General features: G+C 38.9%; 1 protein-coding gene across 7 annotated transcripts in view; it reads left to right on the top strand.

Moving 5' to 3' along the window:
- Positions 1-27459, top strand: part of LOC136884941 (zinc finger protein OZF) — a 150854-nt gene that overhangs the window by 84291 nt on the left and 39104 nt on the right. The window contains exon 5 of one of the 7 annotated variants that reach the window (XM_068230114.1): positions 8406-9828. The exons of the other annotated variants lie outside the window; for them this stretch is intronic. Within the exon in view, the coding sequence (XP_068086215.1) occupies positions 8406-9282 (877 nt within the window). The 3' untranslated portion in view covers positions 9283-9828. Of the gene's footprint in view, positions 1-8405; positions 9829-27459 lie in introns of those variants that run through there. 7 annotated transcript variants of the gene reach the window in all.

Consider the following 27459-nt stretch of genomic DNA (forward strand, 5'->3'; position numbering starts at 1 on the left):
TGCAGCTATCGAGCTCGGTAATAAGGATTTTACTACACTCCATTTTAGCCAGCAATGTTCAAAAACAAGTTTATCTGTTGTAGAAAAGTTATTGAATATCTACAGTAGAACAAAACATTCATTCCTTCATTCCACTTCATTTCATGTTGTGTCTGTGTCGAACGGCACTTGAGGCGGAAAGCTCATTGATATGCTTCATGGCTCCTGTGCCTAAAATATTATTGAAATATTTTAAATAATAATCTAAACTGCATATGGACACAGAAATGAACTCCATTAAGCAAAAAGAAAAATATAACGGTATGGCAAGAAGGGTTACTGATAATCTGAGCGTACAGACAGACTCCTCAAAATTTTTATAGCAAAGTTACACTCACATTTGATTTTTTAAGGACAAGACATCACGTGTTTTTACCTATAAAATGAACATATTTTTAATTGTGTATATGTACCAATATCCATGTGACAAATTTTATAAGGTCTGTTATTCATGTGTCAACTGATGATGTCCCGGTAGGGATGAAACCGTTATCTGTTTTAATGTAGTCTATCAATAAAGACTCAAAGGTGGAATATGTGATAAGGATTGCTAAAGTGATCCGAGCGGTGTTTGTAATTCCGATGACTAAACAAACCAATTCTACCTTAGAACGTGTTCACACACATTGTACTGGATGGATGGGGGAAGATGAGGCGAATCTGATGGAGCGCTTTGAGAGTGTAGTAACTTTGGTTATGACATTGGATGTCGAAACACGGTTTTGCTTGTCTCTATTTAATTTCGGTTGTTGCCAACATGAGGAGAAGTTGCCCCCTTTTTTTTCCCCCCCCTGTTGCTTCTGTGATATAATTTGTCGTTTCCTTTTACAAAGACTAGACAGTAGACAATATTGTGCTGCTTCTGTTCCAGGCAAGATATCTATACCTGAGAGGTCAACCAAAGTAAATCACATTTTAGTCATTTCATGAAACTTAGAGCCATATAATCCTTCCAGACCCTTTCGTATGCAGAGTACGAGTTCTGCTTTCACAGTCCTTTTGATGGCAGCACCCATCACTCTGGCATGTATTGCCTGGAGGGAAAACTAGCCCGCACAGTTGTGCATATCAACATTCAAAACCTCATGGTATTACGTACGATTTTGTAAGTTCAGAAATTACGTTCACTAAACAAATCACACACTTCATTGATTACAGTCTGATATTCAGTAAAGCTTCTAAGATTAATATGAATGTAGAAAATAAATACTTTGGGCTTTACTGCTACCCGCCATCTTGCCGATGAACTGTATATTTAAACGCTTCTTCCTGCCCCCTGGTGATCAAGCGCTAAATAAAAACAACTGAAGTACATGCAACATGTCCTGCACAATTGTGCGTACACGGTCTGAAAGGGATAAATGACTCCACTGTCATTTTTTTCATTTTTATGGGAAGAAAATAATAATTAACCATTTTAAGTGTAAATTATATCCGTGATTGTGTTCAGTGATCAGAATTACCTAAGATATATCAAGAAAAGTGATGAACATTTTATTGCCCAAGTCACAATGCAATGACATTTTTCCTCTCTCCTGTAAAATTACTAAAATGCGATTTACGTTGGTTTAGCTCTCAGATACAGAATGTACAGATCTGCTGAAACCACTATCTCCCGAATGCAAGCTGACAGCTTATTGTTGTTCTTGTTTCATATGGCTGAATAAGGACCATAATATTCAACTGTTGCGTTTGGGGTGGGTTTTGATGTTTGCCCTGTAATTGCACATCCTCTGACTGTATTGATCCTTCCTCCTTTGTCCAGAGGTTACCCGTCTTCCTTCGTGGTGGTTTGTTCTGGAACCTGTTTTGTTTAAGCATCCTCCTCAGAGATGTCCTGTCTTTTAAGTCTCTTTCTGTTTCTCCGAGTTCCTGGATATCTCCGTTTACTTCCATCAACCACGGTGACTGGGTCTTCCTCTTTTGCCAGTAAACAAGAAGCTGGTTGGTCAGCCGGGAATGTTGCATCCTGTAGACGTGTCCATGAAATGCTAGGCATCTCTTCCTGGCCATGTGTATGATTTTTTTTCCATAGTATTTGTCGAGCTCTTGGTTGGGTCACCATTTGTATTCATTCCTTTGCTTCATCATCATTTCCCCTGATCCAGCTCCTGCTGAGTCAGGGTTTTTATGGCACTTCTCCATCTTCCTCTTTCCTTCCACCATTCCTTTTCCACGATTTTGTCCCAGCCTAAATTTCGTCTGCTTATGCCGCTCTTTACTGATTCAATCCACCTTGTTCTGGGTCTTTCTCTTGTTCGCTTGCCCCTCGCGCTTTGCCTCCAGCATCTGTCTTGTAATTCTATTCTCCTCCATCTTCTTTACATTTCCAGATCACCTTAGTTTATTCTTTTCAACTCTCTCATTTAGCTTTCCTATCCCAACTTCCTTCCAAATATTTTATTTCTTACTGGCTTGAATTCTACTCTCTTGCCTGCTAGTCGAAGTCCAAGTCTCAGCTGCATGAGTCAGTATGGGTACATAGTACATTTTGTACATTATCTCTTTACTTTTCCTTGGTACTTCTTTTCTCCAAACAAGTTTCCTTACACTTTGGTAGAACGCATTGCCCTCCTGTACCCTCCTGCTAATCTCCATGTCCACCCTAGCATTTTGCATTAATTCACTTCCTAGGTATTTAAAGCTGTCCACAATTTCCAGACTCTGACTTCCAATTTTCACAGTGCCCTTTCCTCGCCTTTCCCCTCTCGACATCACCATCGTCTTGCTTTTCTCTGTACTGATTTTCATACCATACTTCTCAATTTTTACATTCAGTACATCTAGTTGTTGTTGCACTTCTTTGCTGTTCTTTCCCCAGATCACAACATCATCTGCAAATAGTAGTATCTTCATCTCTTTAGGCTTCCTTTGTTTTCTTTACAATTTCATCCATGACCATAATAAAAGAAAGGAAACTCGTGTCCTCATCCCGAGGTGGTGCAGCTCTTTTTAGGCACACCCCCAATGGAGGCAAGTTCCATGTACCATTTCAACACACATACCAGCCCTCCTGCCATTCTTAAATTCTGGCAGTACCAGGAATCGAACCCGGGCCTCCGAGGACGGCAGCTAATAACACTAACCGTTACTCTACGGAGGTGGACACCATAATAAACAAAAGAGTTGACAGCTCACTCCTCTGTCTTAGTCCAGTCTTATTCCTAAACCATTCTGTCTTTCCACCTGGAGTCAGTACTCTGCTAACACAGTTGTTGTACATTGCTTGCACCATTTCTAACATTTCTCTTCCGGGTCTCTCTTTAACCATGGCTTTGCATGCCTTTTCTATATCTATGAAAGTCATGACTAGATCCTTTCCATATTCCGAGTTCTTTTCCATCAGCTGTCTCATGCTAAAGATTGGGTCAACTGTAGATCTTCCACTCATGGCATGCTCATCTGTATACCTGGTCTCCTGTATTGCTGTGAGCAGCATCTTGTGGCTTGTCAAATTGTCAGTTAAATGTTTCAGTTTGCCCATCTTGAGTAGTGAGTTGATATTCAGGGTGCCGAAGTAGTTCTGTTGTTTATGTTTGATCTTGTTATTAGTTGTTCCAGGATGCTCCGATTCATCCTCGTAGGATGTTGGCGTGGGCTCCCCGGAATCTGAAGGCCTACTAATGTCACCTGAGGTGACGGATTGGGTACCACCTGGGCTAATCATTTCCATAATGTTTGTCCTCCATGCTTTAGTTGAAAACTATGTTGAATGCATTAGGGTTGTTACACCCTAATCATGTTACTACCGTAGTTGTGAGTTCCGGTTGGTTTACTCCCTTAGATTAGTTGCCTTCCCGGGCTGTAGAGATCAACCCCATAATGGTTCTTCCGCCTTCCTTACCATTGAGATGGTTCCAACCATCCTCTTCCACCTCAGAAGCCATTGACCAGTTTTCATCTGTACACTAGGCAGGGGCTCTTACAGGGTACCATCAGCTGAGCCGACTGAATCCTGTCTTTTTTTAACGAGGTTGTTACTCCTCATGGACTTTCTTCCTCTGCTTTTGCGAGAAGAGGCTCCGGTGACCGACACTTATTAATTTAACAGTTATATTACGTCAAGAATAGCCTCTGTGGTTCAGGTGGCAGCGCACCGGTCTCTCACCGCTGGGTTCTGTGGTTCAAATCCCGGTCACTCCATGCGAGATTTGTGCTGGTCAGAGCGGAGGCGGGACAGGTTTTTCTCCGGGTACTCCAGTTTTCCCTGTCATCTTTCATTCCAGTAACACTCTCCAATATCATTTCATTTCATCTGTCAGTCATTAATCATTGCCCCAGAGGAGTGAAACAGGCTTCGGCAGCTGGCACGGTTCCTATCCTCGCTGCTCGATGGGGGCTTCATTCATTCCATTCCTGACCTGGTCAGATAACTGGAAACAGGCTGTGGATTTTCATTTTCATTAAATTAAGAGCCATGTAGTTGGACGTAAAGCAATTTTGCACTGTCAGAGAGTTGATGCAGAGAAACCCCACTCCACAAGAAAACCAGTGGCCATGTTGTTAGGTGTTTAGCAGAATGTGACAAAGACATTATACGTTGGTATAACGTATAACACTTTCATGAAGATGTCTATCCATAACTGTCAAATTTTGTTTGTGTATATAACTGAAATATTCTTATCGATGCACTGTTCTCCAGAAAAGAATATGAAATGAACTACGCAATCTTCTAACATCACTGCTGTGTCGACTTGATTTTCTCAATGAGGCAATGGAATATTAAAATATTTAACAAGTGACAATTTCGTAACTAGAGACAAGTTAACCTCACTAATTATTTCAACGATAAAATATGCACACCACACAAAAAAATAAAAACAATACATAATTCTAGTCCTTTCTGATAAATGATGCACTCCACAAGCAAAAATTGTAACAATATGCAAATTTAATTTAATATCTTCCTGATCATCTCCATCAAACTGGGTCACGTTTTATACCTTCCGCCAGGTTTGAGTGAAATGTAGATCATGTATCCTATACAACAACCTGCAAAGAGTGCAGGTTGCCCTTTTCAGTCATGCCGAAAGTAGTAAACAAACAATGCATACTCTGTGACTTAGGCAACATCATGGAGAGAGTTTCGAGTTCCAGTCTTCTACATGATTTCTATGAGAGCTGTGGCAATTTGAAACAAGATGTCTGGCACTTAGGGCAAGATTGTAAACAAATAAATCAAGTACCCCTCTTCTTAGTATTATAGTCAAAACAAGATGGTTCCCACTTAAAGCACAAAATGTATAATAAATATGATCCCGATATAGATTTTAAAAAATCATAGATTCACCAGACAACACTAACACTTAATTATCATACAAAACAATGTCAGAATTATTTCCTGAAAGCATAAATAAAGCGTAATTCTTCCAAACAGATCTACAGGGCGCCAGTAAACGTTCTCCGCAGCGTCTACGTGCTGCTGCCGCTTGTATCAAAACAAAACAAAACAAAACAAACAGTGAACTTTGTACTCACCACAGCAATTCATAACAGAGGCTGGAAGTGTTGTCCTTGTGTTCGAAGACAAACTTCAACACGTCTACACATATTGTTGAAGACTTTCACTGAAGTGTCTTTGTGTAATGGACTGCACATAATTAATGATATTCACTTTAAGTTCATCAATCCTCCATGGGATTTTAGAATTTTCCATTTGGAATTGCTAAGCGGACAGTAATTCCATTGTGGAGATTAATCTCCCGTATGCAGTTATCAGACTGTGCCTCTTATAAGGGCTTCTGCTAAGTTCACCTGCATACCCTGACACATCCCACTCTGATGAGTCTAGTGTCAGACCTAAGGCGAAACGCTGGTTAATAGAGCAAACGCCTGGAAAGCCTTACATCTGATATGTTTTTGACATTTTTGACAGTAGCTAGTAATACGAGATGCAGTATTTGAAATTCGACTGGTAAATGTATCGATATTTAAATCAAAGAATTTCATTTTTTGTCCGTATTGAACAGAGTCCCATTATCGATTATCACCGTGCTTTTGTCACCTGTTCGACCTCAACTGCTACTTCATTCATTGAGATGTTCCCAAACAAGTAGCGGGCTGTGATTTTGAAAAAAGAAATCCATGAAAAGTAGCAGGCTATGAATTTATATATAACAATTTTGGTAACTGTCGTTCTTCATACCAGCTGTGAAAGGCTTTGTTTATGTCCAGTTGTGAGTAACATTGGCGGTAGTTCTGAAACTCGTGGAATTGTGTAACGAATTTGTAAGCGATTTAGTATTTTTAGTGGTGTTCGTAATGAGTTCAACTAAGAAACGATATTATCAGTCTTTTAGGGAGGCATATTCGCTTAATTTCCTTGTTTTATAGATCATGGAAAGTGTTCCCATTGTTAAGTGAAAACAGATGAGCACTCATCAAGATGTAACTTTGTGTAAGTATTTAATTTGAGGGATGATCGTAACATATATTTGACTTGTATTAGTATTGTTTATAATCTCCCCCCTTGCCCCCCTTTGCACGCATGCGCGTGTTGTTAAACATTTTCCGCGTTAGGATCTTCCGGATTTCTCTTTTTGAAAGTTGGCAGGTATGTTATTATTATTATTATTGTTGTTGTTGTTGTTGTTAAAGAAGAGAGAAACTAAATACCCGTAGAGATCAATATTGTGAGAATATTGTCAATAAATTCTCACTCTTATTTTCTTACTTTTTAAAATCCAGCATAATATAGTGCATACTGGGCATGTTCTTGTTGTTCTGTCTACTTGTTAATTCTTCATCCTGGAGGCTGATTGGGTCCTCAAATAGCACTACCAAATGTTACATTGTTCTAATTAAACTGCAAGAATTGATGTTGGTGCCATAATTGAGGTGAACAAGGCATAATGAAAGAGATTGAGGCACTTTTGCTATTATCAACAATGCACGATTCTGTAACTGTTGACGAAGATACAGGTAAACCAAGAGATGACTTTAGATTATATATATTTAAGTGTATCCTCTAAATTGCTGGGGTAACCTCAAGCAGCCTGATGTATAGAGTATTTAGCTGTGGCTATGTACATTGCCCAGGGTGCACCATGGGGAGTCTGGAGGAGTTGACAGTGGGAGGTACACATTCTGTCTCATGTACTCTATGCTCTGGCAGATGTAGTAAGAATCAATACACAAAGCATCCCTCATACAAATTAGGACAATCGAGGAAGAAAGCGAAGGATTTTCTTGAAAGACAGCATTTTCCCTTCTTCAGTCTTTGCTTGTTGGGAGAGCTGAAATCCCTATCAAGATCAGCCTGCAGCTGCAGTAACATAGTGATATGATGGAAGTTTATTATTAGTTAATTTAATATTAATTTAGTTCATGAATATTTACCTTGGTAGCATAGAGATGTAGTACATCACACTCTTGCTGGAGGATTAAGGTTTGTCAGTAAAGAAATGAAACCCTTTTAATGCCTTTAAGGTAATCTGGTCCAAGGACTGTTTGTTCAAACCTGATTCTTTGAGAAACTTGGAACACGGAAGAGGAATGGTTCCCCTGGTTCTTATCTGTATTCCTTTGATAGCGATTTCAGAGAGTTGGTACTTCTAGTAATACGGAACTGTAGGAGAGAATGTCAGTCTCTCAGTTGCCTTCTGTTGCTTGTCGAGAATATTTCTCGAAACTCACAACGGGAGTAATAATTGTTGCAGTCTCGGTTCCCGGTGTGATAGGTACCACATTGATATGGTGGGTGCTTCTAGTAACTGGTATACCATGAACTTCTACATGCACAGACCTTTCTGTCGAAGATAGGGACAAATGAAAGATTTTGTAGTATACATTATTTTTTCCTGCTTAAAACCACACTTTTTGTTTGTTGATTTATTTACAAACTTGATTTTTATGTCTGTAATGAACTCTGCATTGCACAGAAGTAGAGCACCATATCAGTTTTCATCGGTGTAGTGTCTATGGAAATCCGAATCAAGCTCAAGTTTTCTGTTAATTAGTCTATCTGGTCTTCACTTTTATGTAGTCACAGTAGAAAAAGAGTCAAAAAATTGGACATCGCAGAAACATTTGGGAAGCGAGATCACGGTAGTAGCACCATGTTGTGGCGTTGTGACATTGTTCGAATATATGAGACACAAGACTTTGATTACAGTGACATTTCGGCAACAAGAAAACTGCAGTGTCGTGAGGAAAAGAAATTAATACTACACATATTTATTTCAAAATAAACATTTTCAGCTATGTTTTTAAAATATCCTACTATGTTGCCAAAACCTTTTTATAGTGAATTGGATAATCCGTGTTTTTCATTTTTTCGTATATGTTCTGCCCGTCACTAGCCCCAATAACTGGGAGTTTTATATTAACTACAAGTGTTTACAAGAATGGTTTGTTGTCTTTTACAGTATCCACCCCTCGGCCATTGAATCTGAGGTAACAAATTCTCCTGAGAACACATACAACAGCAAGAATGGAGCATTGGGAAAATCGTTCTTACGTAGTGAAGACCTACAGAAACTCATGTCAACACATAGCCGAGTGATGTGGGGTTGTCACTTCTGTGGGAAAAGTTTTGAAAATGAGCAACTTTTGAAGAAACATGTGATGGACCATAAAGAGGAGAAGGGCCTGTCTCTTCTTATTCAATCTGGGATGGACTCTCCGACAACTGCTACGAATGAAAAGAGACTTTATTGTTGTGATCTATGTGGTATAAGTTCTTTTCATCATGAGGATATTATTAACCACTTAAAAATTCATGCACAGGTAAAGCAGTACAAGTGTACTGTGTGCCCCAAATCATTTCCAACCCAGTCAAATCTTAGGAGACATTTACAAATTCATGATGCAAAAAGACAAAGACAGCACCCTTGCTCGATCTGCAATAAAATGTATACACGCGTTGATACTTTGAAGAGACATGAATTATGGCATACTGGAGAACGTAGATATTCATGTACGGTGTGTGGAAGGCTATATTTACATCGATGGAACCTTAACCAGCATATGTTGAAACATTCCGTAGTGAAACCTTATACTTGCTCGATTTGTGGAAAGGCGTATACTCAACGTAGCACGTTGATATCCCATCAAGTAGTACATTCAGACAACCAAAAGCCTTATTCTTGTGATGTATGCGGTAAATCTTTTAGAGAAAAAAGTCATCTCGGAGAACATACTGTTGTACATACAGGTTTCAAACCGTATTCTTGTTTGATATGTAATAAGAAGTTTACAACGCGCAGACGTGCGGCGAAGCATGTTTTGTTACACAGTAAATAATTAGCTCGTTTACAGTGAAACTTGTGTTAAGTGGTCATGAGTCGTTCTTCAAGAAAACGGCTATTAAAACAGGTAGCTGTGATATTAAGTTTATGTTATGTTGGAATGGGGTAATAAATCTTATTACTGCATAGTGAGAACCATAAGTTTCTTGGCATGCCACACTTAAATCTCTAGTAAACTGTACCATTCATTACTCTCCTACATTTCACTTCCTGATGTTTATTTTTCTTAACGCATTAATTATTTTAAAGAATGTTATTCACTTAAGTTCTACCACATTTGAAAATTTTGTCCAGTTTCCTTGCCAGGAGAATAGGAGAGGAGTTATCAACCTTTCAATACAATGGTAAATGGAATAACTAACAATTACACCATTTCATATGTATGAGACTGGTTTCGATCGTTGCTTAGGGTGATCTCTAGCCCTGGAATTTAAAATCGGCAAGTTAATAAAAGTATACAAAACATTTAAAACCTAGGAAAAACACATCTAAAAATGTAAAAACACATTAAAATATTACATACACAGAGTTTTAAAACATTTTACTGTAAGTCAGCTAATAAAAGCTTAGTTAATTTTTTTTATGTTAACTTATTTGAAAGTCCCTCATGAGTGGTTCTCATAAAAGCACCTTCCTGATCACATTTATTTTAATTCCCACATGTATGTCCAACTTGATGTGGAGGATCCAATGTTCAGCTTTACTGTGGTTTGTCTTCTTGAATTGATATTGATAAAATGATTATTGATGCTTTGGTTTATAAACAATATATCTGATATGTGGCTGTAACATGTATCCAGGGGTTCCTGATTAAAATGAAAGGTGATGCAATTATGTTAGATAGGTCCAGAAGTATCCTCCTGACCATGTCTTGGATTACTAAGGATGCTGCAAAATAAAAGAAAAGTGTAAGCAATTACTTAAGTAAAAGAGCAAGGACAGTAGGTAAGTTTGTATGAGACACACCTGTTTGTTGTCGTCCTACAAGTCAATTGTGTTGGCAACCTGTTTGATATCTGCACTCAGGTTAAAGCAGAACTGCCTGTCCTCCTTCCAGTAGAGGGGAGGGGAGGCGTGTTGGCTGGTGCTTGCAGGAAGAGTGGGGGGTCGTGCTGAGCTTGCCTGTGGCATGGACCTTTTGTTTGTAATTGTGACTTATTTGCTGAACATTACACGCTTCCGCCCAAATACATGTTCCCATCCAAACCAAATAATAAAATAAAAATCTAAATCTGCTGTGTGGGCACTAGCATGTAAACTATGTGGACATTCACATGGGCAGAAAAACGAAGCCTCATGTAAGCGCCACCCATATAATTCTAAATATCTTAACTTAATCTTGTGACCCCTCACACAGGCGGTAACGAATCCACATGTGAGACGCCACACCTGTAACTACTGACCGGGCGTGCTGTCCCACCCTGGTGAGGAAAATGGAACCACCCTCCCTGGAACAACACGTCCGGCCCTCTATACAGTTGTCAAAGTTCTTCACCATTCCGTTTGGCGGCAGGCCACATGCGTGCTGACGCCCAGCTCCACATGTAACCTACCTCACTCTCTCCTTTCTCGGCCTCTATCAACATTAGCCAACCACACTGGGGATAGAACTGCCCTATCCCTCTCTCTTATGACGTTCCCTCCACCCTCCCCTTCTTACAAAACAATAACAAATTTTAATAAATTTAAAAAATATAATAAATAAAAAGAAAAAATAGATATACTAAGTCTATCGTGTGGTTACTCACATGGGCGGAAGCACCAAGCCTCATGTGAACACCACCCCTATAACCAACTTACTCTAAACTCCTAGTTCATTTAGTGACACCTCACACCGGCGGAGACCAGACCACATGTGAGGTGCGACCCCTAAATCTACTGGCCGTCCGTGCCGTTCTCATTTGGTGAGGCACAACACGATGGACCTTTTGTTGATATTGGATAAGTATTCTGCATAGATAGGGATGGTAACATCAAATAAGCAGTTTGATTTCTCAGAGCGTTCATTAATATTATAATTCGGGTTAGAGAACTGCTCTAGATGTATGAAATAGTTTTCTAGAATAGTCAGCATAGGGCCTTTGGTTGATAATTTTATGATGGTGAAGTCCTGTTTAATATCTGAAAATTTGTTGTTTAAGTCCACCATATGCTGCACCGTGGCTGAGAACCTATTGTGCTTAATAGCTTTTAAAGTGCTCCATGTATTGGATTAAAATGCTCCTACCCGTTTGACCAATGTAGGTGCTTAAGCAGTTTGCACATTTCAATGATTTGGAAAATTTGTTTTGTGCATTGACTGAATGTGAATTAAAAAGTAAGGCAGCATTATTATTACTAGTTTTGTTGGCTGTTTTCGTTTTATATTTCCTTAAAATATTAGTAACCTGATGGACATGGTTATTATTAAACCAAACCCCATGACGCTACAGCCCCGAAGGGCCGTAGCCTACCAAGCGATCACTGCTCAGCCTGGAGGCCTGCAGGTTGTGAGGTGTCGTGTGGTTAGTTCGACAAATCCTCTCGGTCGTTATTCTTGGCTTACTAGACCGAGGCTGCCATCTCACCGTCAGATAACTCCTCAAATGTAATAACGTAGGCTGAGTGGAGCTCGAACCAGCCCTCAGATCTAGGTAAAAATCTTGGACCTGCCCGGAAATCAAACCCGGGACCTCCAGGTAGTGATGGGCAGTCTGAAACGATTTCTCGAGACTAACGCAGGCACTATTCCTCGCGAGAAATTTCGAGAGATCTCGAGAGCATTGTTTCCGCATTGTGTGTCGTGGGCCTACAGGTAGATGGAGCTGAATGTTGTTTGCGCCGAGTATGCGAATAGCAAACCACGCACCTTCTCCATCCGTAAATACGTGCCAACAAGCGACTAGGGCTTTCATTTCTACAGAGTTCTATTTTGACGCAGTATAACATAATTATAAAGTATACGCATTCTGACATCGTATGCCGTGTTAAGTACACGAATGAATAGGCTAAGTACAGAAACTGACGGCTGCTGTAGGTACACCTACCTGGATACTAGAGACGTGCATTATTCGAACTCGAAGTGAGGCAAGATGCGCCCTACTGCCTATGCAACCACCATTACGCATGAGTGGAATGTGGAATCTAAAATGCTTGAGTTTGCTCTCTTTCGACAGGTAGGTGTACATCGTTAATAATAATAATACTGTTATTTGTTTTACGTCCCACTAACTACTCTTTTACGGTTTTCGGAGACGCCGAGGTGCCAGAATTTAGTCCCGCAGGAGTTCTTTTACGTGCCAGTAAATCTACCAACACGAGGCTGACGTATTTGAGCACCTTTAAATACCACCGGACTGAGCCAGGATCGAACCTGCCAAGTTGGGGTCAGAAGGCCAGCGCCTTAACCGTCTGAGCCACTCAGCCCGGCCGGTGTACATCATTATCAGACCCCACATTCAATATCATATTATGAGCGCTGCTTGTGTTTAACGATATTTTGGTGACGAAGGAAATAATTCTTTACAATGTTATACAGTATTTGCGTCATATGTAAAGTTAACATAATTATCCAATAATAACAGGAGTACAACAAGCAATTCCATGGAAAGAAAATATTACAAGAAGTACTACTGATTTAACATGCTAAATTCAGCATTTCCAGTGCTTAACACTACGGCTTACAATACTATAGGTTGAACTTACTACTAGCTCAACACTACAAGTGGTATTAAAGTAAGTTAAAACATAACTACCCAACAACTACAACAACAAGAGTGTAACAAGCAATTCCGTGGAGAGAAAATATTAGAAGAAATACTACTAGTTACATTCTAAATCCAGCAGAAAATCACAACTTCAGTGTCCGTAGTTTACAGCTTTTACTTTTCACTTTACACTATCATCCGGTAATCATCTTCTTAAACGATTTGATACCGGAAGGAAATCTATCAGAGACTGCTGCAGGTAATTTATTCCAATCTCTTCTGGTCCCGTTTACGAAGGAAAACTAGGCCACATCATTATGCCGTGTATTATTACACTACTGTAAGTAACCATTGCCACTGGGATATTTCCCATTTGTGATGTATTTGTTAATAATAATAATAATAATGATAATAATAATAATAATAAGGTACGTCGGTATACGACGGTGCAATGTGTAATTGTGCCCAGTTGTACACGACAACTTGAAGACGACGTCCGAAACGCAACGCAAGTCGTGGATGTCTATTATTTTGAAGAGATGCCACATAGCAAAGCCCGCTGTATTGTTTGTTCAAGAAAATTAAAATACATTGGCAGAAATACTTCTGGAATGATCCGGCACTTAAAAACACATAATATCAATGAAGAGGAATCGTCACAGAACACCTCCGGCCCGGTCTGAATCACAAGAAGCTACCCCGCCGACAACGATTGTGAGGTATCCAGGTAGGTGTACGTCCTGATTACAGTTATTAAATTATACGGGTTATTCAGCTAAGAAGTCCACCTGAAAGAACTTGTGAACAGTTTTATGATACTGACATTCTGTCTTCACTTTCGTTAATGGTATTAAGGAGCTCATAGTTCAACACGCAGTGCTTTTCTAGGCTTTTGATAAAATTTATCGTCACACACATTTCCATATGAGAACTGCTGACGATGCTATCAAGCTTACTCTCGTAGTTACTGGGACGTCGCACAGCTCGCAGCACATGAGAATCAGTTTCGAGAGCATTGGTCATCACCCCTGTGGAAAGAATAATTGGAGCAAACTTGGGCATTTTAGATTACACGTTCCACTCACGAGTAATGGTAGTTGCATATTTAGCAACGCACATCTTTCCCCGCTCAAGTTCGAATAATGCACGCCTCTAGTATCAAAGATAGGTGTACATCCTATCTAGAGTTATTCACAAATTATGCAGATTAGTCAGCTAAGATGTCCACCCCAAATAAGCCGTGAACAGTTCAAGATACTGACATTCTGTTTTCACTTCCGTTAATGGTATTAAGGGGTCCATAGTTGAGCATGCAGTACCTTTCCAGGCTTTTGACAAAATTTATTGGCTCACACATTTCCATATGGGAACGTTACTTCACGCAATAAATGCTGATGATATCAGTTTACACTCGTATAGTTACTGGTACGTCGCACAGCTCGCAATACAGGAGAATCGGTCTCGAGATCTGTGTTGTCAGTCTTGAGCGAGAGCGTTGTCCATCACTACCTCCATGTAATAGACAGGCACGCTACCCCTACACTGCGGGGCCGGCGCATGGTTACTATTAAAAGTTGAAAACTGTTTAGTAGATTCAGCTTCTCTGGCAAGAGTTGTTGATACACGAAAATGAATCTTGTTAATGATACTATTAATCAAATGGTTATTATAGCAGTTGAGAAAGGCTATTTCCCGAGTAGTTTTTATCCCTTTGTCACAATCTGTTTTGGATAGCGGTATAGCAAAGGTACGATGCACCATGTTATATTATCCTGTTTTCCTGTGCGAGGTTGGATGTACAGACTCATCATGAATAGTAGTGCTGGTCTGTGTAGACTTACGATATGTGTTATGTGTTAAATGTTCTGAATGTCTGATGATAGTAAGGTCCGGATAATTTAAAGTGGAGTTTACTTCCGAGTCAATAGTGAATTTGATATGGAAATCAGTTTCATTCAGTGTAGAAGTTGGGTCAATAACAAAACAATCATCAGTATACCTATTCCAGAAAACTATGTCACTAAATGATTGGTTGTTCTCTTAAGTTATCGAGTTACCTTCCTTGGTCAACTCTTGTTCTTTTCTGATGTATGGAGGCCTAGGAAGTCTTTCATTTTCACGCCCTTCGTGGCCCTTGTCTTTCTATAGCCGACCCCTTCCCATTTTTTCTCTCTGATTAGTTTTATATAGAGGGTGATTGCCCAGTTGTACTTCCTCTTAAAACAATAATCACCACCACCATTGAGGATTAAGGTCACTTTGAACTTGTCCATAAAGATGCTTTGTCAGTATAGCAATGACCCCTTTTAAAAGCCTTTAAGGGGACTTGTCTGTGAACATAATTGAACATGCTTCAATATTTGCTTATATTCATGGTTCTCCTGCTACTAACTGTAAGTTGAGAATGCACAAGGTTATAATTATATACCCTTAGAAATATTTTAAACCCATAAAAGTTGTATAACAAAAGTAATTTTTGAGAAAGAACATTTTTTAAAGGGTTTTGTAAAATACAGTAAATGTTGTCACTTCATGGGTTGGTACAAGTATCTCGGAGACTATTGAAGACAGACCTGAAATTTCGTACAGAACTCTTACGCAGACATATTAGATTAATGTAGATCATTTTTACGGTTCTAGATGAAATACTTGTCATATTTAATTAGGACCAACCACTGAAAATGTTCAATATTTTTTGTTTGTAAATATAAAAATTCACGCTGTAGAATTCTCACACACTAGTAATGCAATAATGCTCCACTTTTAAGACCAGATTATGGTGAACATCTATGAAAAATTTCATTCCAGTAAAGTTGCTGGTTTCTGAGATACATGTACCAACCCATGAAGTGACAAAATTTATTGAATTACAAAAACTCATTAAAAAAATTATCACAAAAGTAATTTTTTGGGGAAGGACAACTGTGATGGGTTTAAAATACTTCTCCAGGTATAGTGAGGTTAAATCTGCTCTAAGGACTGTTTGTTCAAACCTTATCATTTGAGAAACTTGGAACACGGAAGAGGAATGGTTCCCCTGGTTTTTATCTGTATTCCTTTGATGACAGTTTCAGAGAGTTGATACTTTTCCTGGTAATATAAAACTGTAAGAGAGTACGTCAGTAACTTCTTACAGTTCCCTTCTGTTGCCTCTCCAGAATAGGTCTCGAACTCACAACGGGATTAATAATAATAATGGCGAGTGGCCTGGTGCAGGTAACTCGGAACCCCTGTGACCAAAGGCCAGCACGCTAACCATGTAGCCATGGAGCCGGACAACGGGATTAACAACACTCGCCTGCGAAGATTTTCCGGCAAAAGTAATAGTATGGGACATACGTTACATTTAGTGTCCGTATGTAAAAAATAATACCAGTTATTTCATATCACGTAGGCTACAGATTTGTCACAAGTCCATCTCATGTATATGCTAATGCAGCTTCGTTGTTGTAAATGAGGTTTGGATTGATTGTATGGAATGCAGGGATGGACATGTCTGAGAGAAAATAATGTATATGTTCTGATTTGGAGGGGAGTAGGTAATCATACAGGAACACTGGAAGAACAGTTAGAAAAAGTTGCAGTTCGCACATGCACAATGTCAGACAAGGTCAAATATGAAGATCGTGTTTCTCCGTAGTCTGAGAGGAGAATCTGATAATGTGTGTCACGCCTTTGTCTACAAGTTACAACGTGCACTTGAAGTCGATTGAGTGAATAAGTGAGTTAGTGTTAAAATGGCAAGTGGCAGTAATGTTCGGAGGCAAAAATGTGTGAACAATCCCAATTCTTTCTCTGATATATGTGGCCAGAAGCGAAATATTACACCATTTATAAAAAGCCTGTTCTTGGCATATTTTAACATGAAGTTAGGTGATCAAGACAAGAATTTCACATCCCATATTGTGCGGAAAACGTGTGTAGAAAACCTGTGGCAATGGTACAATGGGTTGTTGCCGTCAGTGCCATTCGGAATCCCAGTGGCTTGGCGGGAACAAAGAAAACATTTTGTGTATATAGGTTCAATACGAAAAACAAAAAGCACGTTGTGTATCCCTGCCTTCCATCTGCCATAACCCCTGTACCACATGGACCTGATATTCCTGTCCCAAAACCACCAATGCAGTTACCAGAGAGTATGTCTTCGTCACCTTAAATGATTTGGTGCATGATCTAGGCCTTACTAAAGAAAAGAGTGAACTTTTAGGATGAAAATTAAAAGAGAGAAATGTTTTACTTCCTGGGACAAATTCATATTGTTACAGTTATCGTGAGGAAGAATTCCGGCAATTTTTTGTTCATGAAGACGAAATTGTACTTTGCTGCAATATCCCTGGCTTGATTCATCGTCTTGGAACTATTTACCAAGCAAAGGATTTGGCTTCTATTTATTGATACCAGTAAAAGAAGTCTCAAAGGTGGTGTTGTGCACAGTGGAAATAAGCTTGGTTCAGTGCCAGTCGCCCAATTTATCCATGGTGTTGCATGAACTAGACACAGCTTCAGGCATGGGAATCATTCGAGGATGTTTGTAGGAAATTCGTGGGTAATGTTAAAGATGTCAACTACCAACAGATAGTGGAAACCATGCTGTGCAACTTTCAGAAATTGGGTTGCTGCATGAGCTTAAAATTACATTTCCTGCACAGTCATCTGGATTATTTTCCTGCAAATTTAGGAGCAATCAGCGAGGAACATGGCGAGCGGTTCCGTCAAGACCGAAAAGAAATGGAACGAAGGTATCAGGGGCGATGGGACGTCTCTATGATGTCAAATTACTGTTGGGTGTCCAGTGCGAGATAACACAACTGAGGAACACAAATGTAAATCAACACAGTGTTCATTCACATCAAAGTGCAGCAAACAGTAGTGTTCTTGTAGTGAGATTCATTCATTCTGGCAATAAACATGTTATGTTTTTGTATATTCGCTGCAATTTGATTTTGTCCCATTAAAATTACATATATTCTCTATTTTGGTAATTTCTATCGAAATTACAACAATATTTTAAATTTGGATTTCAAATAGCAAAAAAACTGTATGTGATAGGCAAAAACGGTTTACATATGTGAAATCAGCACACCTAAATTAGGGTAAATTACCTCTTCAACCTTTCGCCGAAGAGAACATCTTTGTTTTTGCAGGCTGGTGTAATTGTTGCAGTCTTGGTTCTTGGTGTGATAGGGATCATGTCGATATGGTGGGTGCTTCCAGTAACTGTTATACCATGAACTTCTACGTGCACAGACCTTTCTGTCAAAGAGAGGAAGAAATGAAAGATTTTGTAGTATACATTATTATTTCCTTCTTTAAACCACACTCTGTGTGTTTAGTTATTAACAAACTTGGTTTTTATGACTGTAATGAACTCTGCGCTGCACAAAAGTAAAGCACCATATAAGTTCTTATTGGTCTAGTGTGTACGAAAATCCAAATCGAGCTCAAGTTTTCTGTTAATTAGTCTATCTGGTCTTCACTTTTATGTAGTCACAGCGAAATAATGTAAAAAAATTGGATATTGCAGAAACATTTGGGAAGCGAGATCATGGCAGTAGCACCATGTTGTGGCGTTGTGACACATTGCTCAAATATATGAGACAGCAAGACTTTGATTACAGTGACATTTCGGCAACAAGAAAAATGTAGTGCCATGAGGAAAAGAAATGAATACTATACATATTTATTTCAAAATAAACATTTTCAGCTATTTTTTTAAAATATCATACTATGTTGCCAATAACATTTTATAGTGAATCGGATAATCCGTGTTTTTCATTTTTTCGTATATGTTCTGCCCGTCACTAGCCCCAGTAACTGGGAGTTTTATATTTAACTACAAGTGTTTACAACAATGGTTTGTTGTCTTTTGCAGTATCCACCCCTCGGCCATTGAATCAGAGGTAACAAATTCTCCTGAGAACACATACAACAGCAATAATGGAGCATTGGGAAAATCGTTCTTACGTAGTGAAGACCTACAGAAACTCATGTCAACACATAGCCGAGTGATGTGGTGTTGTCACTTCTGTGGGAAAAGTTTTGAAAATGAGCAACTTTTGAAGAAACATGTGATTGACCATAAAGAGGAGAAGGGGCCATCTCTTCTTATTCAATCTGGGATGGACTCTCCGACAACAGCTAAGAATGAAAAGAGACTTTATTGTTGTGATCTGTGTGGTATAAGTTCTTTTTGTCATGAGGATATTATCAACCACATAAAAAATCATGCACAGGTAAAGCAGTACAAGTGTACTGTGTGCCCCAAATCATTTCAAAATCAGTCAAATCTTAGGAGACATTTACAAATTCATGATGCAGAAAGACAAAGACAGCACCCGTGCTCGATCTGCAATAAAATGTATACACGCCTTGATAGTTTGAAGAGACACGAATTATGGCATACTGGTGAACGGAGATATTCATGTACAGTGTGTGGCAGGTCATATTTTGAACGTGGGAATCTTAACAAACATATGTTGAAACATTCTGTGGAGAAACCTTACACTTGCTCGATTTGTGGAAAGGCGTATACTCAACGTAGCACGTTGATATCCCATCAGGTAGTACATTCAGACAACCAAAAGCCTTATTCTTGTGATGTATGTGGTAAATCTTTTAGAGAGAAAAGTCATCTCAAAGAACACAATCTTGGACATACAGGTGTCAAACCTTATTCTTGTTCGATATGTAATAAGAAGTTTACAACACGCAGATATATGGCAAGGCATGTTTTGTTACACAGTAAAAATTTAGCTCATGTACAGTGAAAACTTGTCAAGTGGTCAAGAGTCGTTCTTTAAGAAAACTGCTATTAGAACAGGTGGCCGTGATATTAGCTTATATTGAAGTAGGAGTTAAATATAATTCCTGTATATACTGACAACCATCAGCTTCTTGACTTTCTGACTATACACGAGTGAACTCTAAAATCTAACCAAAGGTACAGTATTTTATTCTGGCTTAAGTTGCATTTTCTATCTATATATATATAAAATAAGAGTTTTGTCTGTACATTGCTCCGAATTTGAAAAGAATGGTATTTCTGTATCGGTCATGTTCACAGTAACAAGGAAATGCACTTTTTACTTTTCCGTAATTTCTGTCTATCTGTCTGTATGTATGTACACGCATCACGAGAAAACGGATGAAGAGAATTTAGTGAAAATTGGTATGTAAAGTCACGGAATGAGCCAATGCAATCTAGGCTGTAAATTATTTTATTCACGCTGAGTGAAATGGTAGTTTAGGGCAAGACCTAAAATTTAATTCTCAAATATTTATATTATTAGTGGTCCCATCAATAAATACTACGTAAGTAAGTTCTATAGAATTAAATTTCAGATCATTTATGTCTTACACATGTTTACCGTACTGGCTATGATAACCCAGATATTGATGAATTTGTATTTTTGTTGTTAAGTCCATATCAACGCCGAGCCACGAGAAAATAGGTCAACAGATTTTAATGAAAATCAGTATATAAAGTCGGGGAATAAGAAACTACAGTCTAAGCTATAAAAAATTTTATTCGCCCTAGGTATTTTGTTATTTAGGGGAAGGCGCCTAAAAATTATACACGTATGTTATTAGTACAATCGAAAAGTACTACATAACGAAAGTTATAGAGATTACAATTTCCGATCATTTATGATTTATTCAGTTTTGTTTTACAGAATATGATAAGAGAGTGAAGAAAACTAAATGTGAAGGCCTACAATATCGAATGCGCATAACATTGACCACAATAACGTTATATTGACCATTGTTTGTTGTGATGTTCTTTGTCTCTTATGCTGGCACTCAACTCCGATAGATGGGATTACTGTTGCGTACCGAGTATAACAGCCTGACAATAGTGGCGGGAAATAGCTGGGGAGTAAGAAAACTTTCTTCTTTAGCATGCCATTCCTCTGGTTCATACATTTTCTGATACTGCTGGTACGTAACACACTGGTTCATCATAGTATTCCAGCTATTCGAACCCTATTCTGACGCGCTGTCTTGAATGAGCAGTGTGGACACTTCAGGCAGAGGCTCACTTAGTATTAGCCAAGTTAGCAGTGAAGACGGGGTTTCTCCTCTGACTTGGAGGAAAAATTTGCTTCCAAGTCAGATAGATATTTCCGCCGCCATTGTAGTGAATTGAGATCTTCGGACTCATTGGGTACTCCTAGGAAACATTAGTAGAAGGGAATAGTTTTTGCCCAGGGACTCTTCACTATTCACACCCCCCCCCCCTCCCTGCCAAAAAAACCAAAGAGGGTTCACGTATCATGGCTGCCTGCGGCTTGGTCATTCCAGCTCTGTAACTTTGGTCTGTTAGATCGGTAGCGTAGTACTGTTCATTAAAAGTGAGAAAATGTGTGGTTGAGTATTTCATATGAAAGTATTGCTTTTAATCATTCCATTCCTACTGCCGTCATTGTAATGACCTATGTTCATTTCAGTTGGGAAAACCACTGTCTTTCTGAGGATGTAAAAAGGCAGGTGGAGAGTGAGTGTCTGCCATTATAATGAAAACTCCCCACATAAACAGCGCTAAGTTTAAGTCATTAATGCTGCCTGATTCATTGTTATCATATTTTGCAACTTTGTTGGAAGGCAAGTAGATAGTAGAGTTGTTGAAGATAATTAATCTTTTGCGCTCGACAAAAGTTAAAATTTTAGTGCATCCATTCCGTTAGTTAGCTGCGAAGAAGGCCCACTTCCAGGTATGAGCAGAAGGAAGTAGTCACAATAGACTCTTGGGCTTATGCCGTTTCAAGAAAACAGGTGAAACTCTTTACGTTTCGCAGAAAACCATGCTCCGCATTTTCAAAAGAAAATCTCGACTGTTCCCTAGGAAGTCTTGTACAATAATGAGGGTTTGAACATTTTATGGAGCATTTTGGGAGGGAAGCTATTGCTTCGGCACCCGTCAAACCTACGATTTGGAAGAGGTATGTTGATGACGCATTGTTTTGTGGACAGAAGGTCCTGAGAAACTTCATGTATTTTTAAACCACTTAAATCAGCAACATACTTCAATTAAATTCACAATTTGAGATGAGTCGAATGGATGCTTTCCTTTCTTGGATGTTCTAGTAAGAAAGAAACCGGACGGCTCTTTAGGATACCGTCTATCGTAAGCCTAATTACACAAATTGCTACCTCTATGCAGATTCTCACCATCATCCAGTACAAAAACAGGGCATTCTCGCAAGAGCAACACAAATTTGTGAGCCGTCAAATATCCAGGAGATGGACACACTCAAAGTCACGTTCAAGTATAATGGTTATGTATAGAGCCCTGCATTCCAGAGGGCTAACTAAGCAAACACTGAAAGAAGTAGTGAAGAGAACTTGCCTACCTACCTTACATTCACAGTACCACAGACAGAATTGCCAAGGTCCTCCGCAAGCATAATATAAAAACCATGTTTGATGCCGTCACTAAAATTGCTCGCAGTTTAGGTAAAGGCAAGGACAAATTTTCCCCATTGTTGCACCTCAAATTCCCTGAACTTGCGGCAAGGTATACATTGGCCAAACATGCTGATCCATTGGGACTCACATCAAGGAACACCAACCAGCCAGACAAGTCAGCAATAGCTGAACATGTCCTGTCGTCGGGTCATGATGTCTTGTTTCAGAATGTTCAAGTTCTCACCCACACTAAACTCTAGAGTTCGAGAATTATACAGGAAGCTAACAATTTCAACAGGGACACTGGCTGTCAATTAAGTAATATGTGGTTGCCAGCTATTAAGGATTTACATAGGTAGTATTCATGCTGTGATGTATCGCTGCACACCTCAGCATCAGAATCTTCAGTAACAACTGCTGTACAGTACAAGAATATTACAATACATAGACAGATAAACAGATGACTTCTCTACAACAACAACGATACGCCGCCGGCAATCCACAGCATAACCGATAACGCGTTACATGCATCAGAGCAACTAAGAAGAAAAATTAAGGAAGGCAGCAAAGTGATGGCTGTTCTCACCATTGTGCTTCCTCCCTGCGAATGTTCTAATAAATTAGAAAATGTTAAGTAATTATTTTTATAACTCACGGGCAAAAACATGCCTCATCTATTTTTTTTTCTTTCATAATACAATACAATATAAAGAAGCTGAGAAATTTGAAAGAAAGATCCTTCGCAAAATAATGGGTCCAAAGATTGTGGATGGACAGTATAGGCTGCGAGGAAGGGAAGAACTTTACCGAGACAATGAAAGGCTAACTGAGTCCATGAGAAAACGGAGACTTAAATTCTATGGGCATTTATTTAGAATGGATGAGAAGAGACTAACGAAAAGGATTTTCACAATACTAGACAGCAGACCTAAAGTGTCGGATAAATGGTTCAGGGAGGTGAGAAAGGATCTCAGACAGGTGGGATCAAATTCAGAAGACATCTCAAACCGAACAAAGTTTAGGTCAGTGATCGACAGATTTCAGGGATGGTAATTCTAAATTCCCATGGAGGGAATTAGATATTTTTCCACCAATAGAGCATATCAAAAATCAGATCAAAAATTAGATGTTGGCTTTTCATTTGGAATTGCTAGGCGGGCATTAATTCCATTGTGGAGTTTTATCTCCCGTATGCAGTTATCAGACTGTGCCACATAAGAGGCTTCTGATAAGTTCACCTGCATACACCCCAGCATCAGTGGGTAGGGTCTGACACATCCCACTCTGACGAGTCTAGTGTCAGACCTAAGACGAAATGCTGGTTAATAGAGCAAACGCCTGAAAAGCCAACATCTAATTTTTGATCAGATTTCAGGGATTCCATGACGAACCAAAACTTGACCGTGGGTGGACGGAAGAAAGAAGACAGGCTGCCAGAGAGAGGATGCTGAAGTTCTGGGCTGTGAGGAAGGCTTCCAGAAACATGCAGTTGTTATCTAACGTGGTCTCTAATGGCCGTAAACGAATATACATATATATAAAGTACATTATAATATTCCTTAGTCATGAGGAATTATGAATGTCTAAGAGGGGGTGTGTTCACTCCTTGTTGGTCCAAAAGAGCAGTACTGTTTTCTTAACATGGAATGAGTGATAGTAGCATACATGTGGTGGTTCTGCAGAAAACTAACGTCTTGCTGGACACGCTAAACTGCATTCTAACTCCCATTTTTCTTCCCCACCTCTGTCCGCTATTTACTTACACATGTAAACATAAATAGCGCAGAGACCTGTGTATGTCATAAAACCAAGTTTTCACCTCCTATGTGGTTGTTACAAGCAAATTAGTGGTGCGCACATAAACCAACACTATGCGTAGAATGCCAAGTGGTCCTGTTATCGGAGTGATGCCGCTTGCACTTCTCATTTGCACCCTTCAGACTGATGACCGGCTGTTGAAGATGTTTTTATAATGGCACATTTTACAAGTAAATAAATAAATAAATTAATTAGAAAACGCATTGATGATGGTTAAACTTCTACATCAACATTGCAGGAAATTTACGCAAATTTCTATTTTCCCCAAACTTCCCGTTTGAAAACTAAGGTGGGAGGAGTTAGGTGGTCAAATACAGTATCGAAATAGAATGGCATATTGCTTTTAGTGCCAGGAGTGTCAGAAGACATGTTCGGCTCACCAGATGTAGGTCTTTTGATTTGACGCCCATAGGTGACCTGCATGTCATGACAAAGAGGAAATAATAAAGACGATACATACACCCAGCTTCCACGCCAGTGGAATTAATCAGTGATCGTTAAAATTTCTCAACCCTGCTGGGAATCGAACCCGGGACCCCTTTGACCAAATGTCACCGTATTAACCATTTAGCCATGGAGCCAGACAATACAGTAATACTGACAGTATAAGTCATTATTGTATTGACTCTATTTAAGTTGGAACCAAAATGTTACTTGTTCCTTGAGCATGATTCAAAATAGATTTAAATCTGTCAAAAGCATTAGATTCAAATCTGTCAAAAGCATATCTATTTTAGCTGTAGTTACAACACTGTCAGTCTCCAAGGAGATGCAGCGAGTATAATATGAAATTTAGTATTTCCAAGACAAGTTATATCACTTGGGAAGAAATGCAATGGAATTGAATGTCGGATAGGGAATACTGATCTGGAACATGTGGATCATTTCAAGTACGTACGATGTTTATTGTCTTAGGATGGTAGTATAGTAAGTGAGATGGAATCAAGGGGAAGCAAAGTTAACCCTATGAGCTCACAGTTGCAATCAGCGGTATTCAGTCAGTAAGAAGTGAACTCTTGGATAAAATTATCTTTACATTGGTGTCTCTTTTTTTTTTTTTTGCAAGTTGCTTTACGTCGCACCGACACAGATAGGTCTTATGGCGACGATGGGTCAGGAAAGAGATAGGAATAAGAAGGAAGTGTCCGTGGCCTTAATAAAGGTACAGCCTCAGTATTTGCTTGGTGTGAAAATGGAAAACCATCGCAACCATCTTCAGGGCTGCCGACAGTAGGGTTTGAACCCACTATCTCCGGAATACTGGATACTGGTTGCACTTAAGCGACTGCAGCTATCGAGCTTCATATGTCTGTTTTCAGACCAGCTCTCATGTTTGAGGGTGAAAGCTGGGTGGACTCAGGTTATCTTATTCGTAAGTTGGAAGTAACAGACATAAGACATGAAAAAGAAAGTCATAGTATCCCAGGCCTTTCGTTAGAGGTGATTTAGGACCTCGCAACTTGACAGCAGCATCAAAACATCTAGTCTTAAGTAAGGTATACCGGTACTATGATTTGTGATGGATTGTTTAGCGTACGGAATGCAATTTGAGCAGTACAGTGCTGATGGTAATTGTTGCTTATTGTCTTTCTGTGTAAGGTAAACCTATTCAAATTGCACTGCTATCATCTTTTTTTTTTTTCCTGTGTAATGAATATTTTATTTTTGTAGCATGAGCATCAAATATGGAAATCTGTGATAATAAAAATAGGTTTTACAATATATTTTTGTCTTTAACTAGAAAATGAAAATGGCTTCAAAATTCCAGTACTTACATCTCCTCTCCTTAAGGTAGTATATTTAAATTTCATTTTTTGTATCTCCACCTGAATTTATTCAAATGTACAGTATTTATTTTTCTTTGCTTTTCATTTGTTTATTTTCATTTTGTACATCATGTTTGCAACTATGTATCAATGGTATTTGGCAGTGTTTTTAAACAATCTGCAGATTTTAATAAAATTCTTTATGAAGCAATGTTTTAAAATTTTTTATTTCTTTTCCAAATTTCTCTTCAGTTTCTTTTTCTGTCTCTGATATACATAAATAAAAAGTATTACCTTATCCCTTCCTGAGTTATTTCTTGACTCTAACTGCTCAACTTTTCTCACTGTGGAAACCAATGGGAAACTACTTCAGTCCTGATTTTCATACTGTGCCTCTTCCTAGCTCATCTATGACAGCTGTTGAGGATCAAAGCATTAGCAGACAGTATTTTCTCTGTTTTATAGCACTGTTCTCATTTATGGTTCTGGCATGTGTGTGTGTTATTCAAATTGTAAAAAGTCCCAACAATAAATATATATATATATATATATATATATATTTTTTTTTTTCTTTATTGTTTCTTATTTCCTGTAATTCGACATCATCAGTTTTTTTCAAAAAAGTCAGCATGTACGGTCGTAAGAGCTTATCAGATCACAATGTAGTTGATTTGTTACGAAACTTTTTGGATAATGCTTTTGCAGAACTAGATGAATTCAAGGAAATTGAGAGGAATACAACTGGTGCGATGATGTTCCTCTACAGACAACAGTTTCAAACCTTTCAGAGAACTTGACTGACGATGATGATTGCAATTATTTCGTAACTCGGAACATTCAACGATCAACTTATGCAGGGCCGTCTGCGCCTATTGCACCATCAACCACGACCAAGCCGCAAGGCAATATGACCGAAAAAACACTGTGTACACACTGCCCATGTTGATGGAAGTGCATGAACAGTTATTGGTTATGGAAAAAGTCCTGGAAGGCGACTCATGCATATGTTATGCAAGAAATATTTGGACCAACTGGATATACGAAAAGTAATCTCTCAATTGGGAAGGTTTCAAGTACATGGAATCTTGTAAATGATATGACTGGAAACATGAAATCTTGCACTGAAAGATGTTATTGCAAAGACCCTCAGGTTGATAATTGGGTGCTAGATGTAGAAACATTGAAAGCTGTGATAGCTCTTTAAAATGCAAGGGGCACCTGTGGAGCCAAGAACTTTCCAGGAAAGTCATTGTGGTCTCAGATATGAGCAGAAATATATTTACAGAATTATTGAGGATTCTTAGATTTGATGATAGAAATACGTGCTAGGAAAGGCTGCATAATTTTCAGGAGCATCGCCAATTTGGAAACTATTCGTGGACAGTCGTCAATAGTGTTACAGATCAGGTGATTACATCACAGTTGATGAACACCTCTATCCTTGCAAGGCAACAAGTTCGGTATGAAATTTTGGCATGCAGCAGATTCAGATACAGA

This window comes from Anabrus simplex, chromosome 13 (assembly GCF_040414725.1).
Source record: "Anabrus simplex isolate iqAnaSimp1 chromosome 13, ASM4041472v1, whole genome shotgun sequence".
NCBI lineage: Eukaryota > Metazoa > Arthropoda > Insecta > Orthoptera > Tettigoniidae > Anabrus > Anabrus simplex.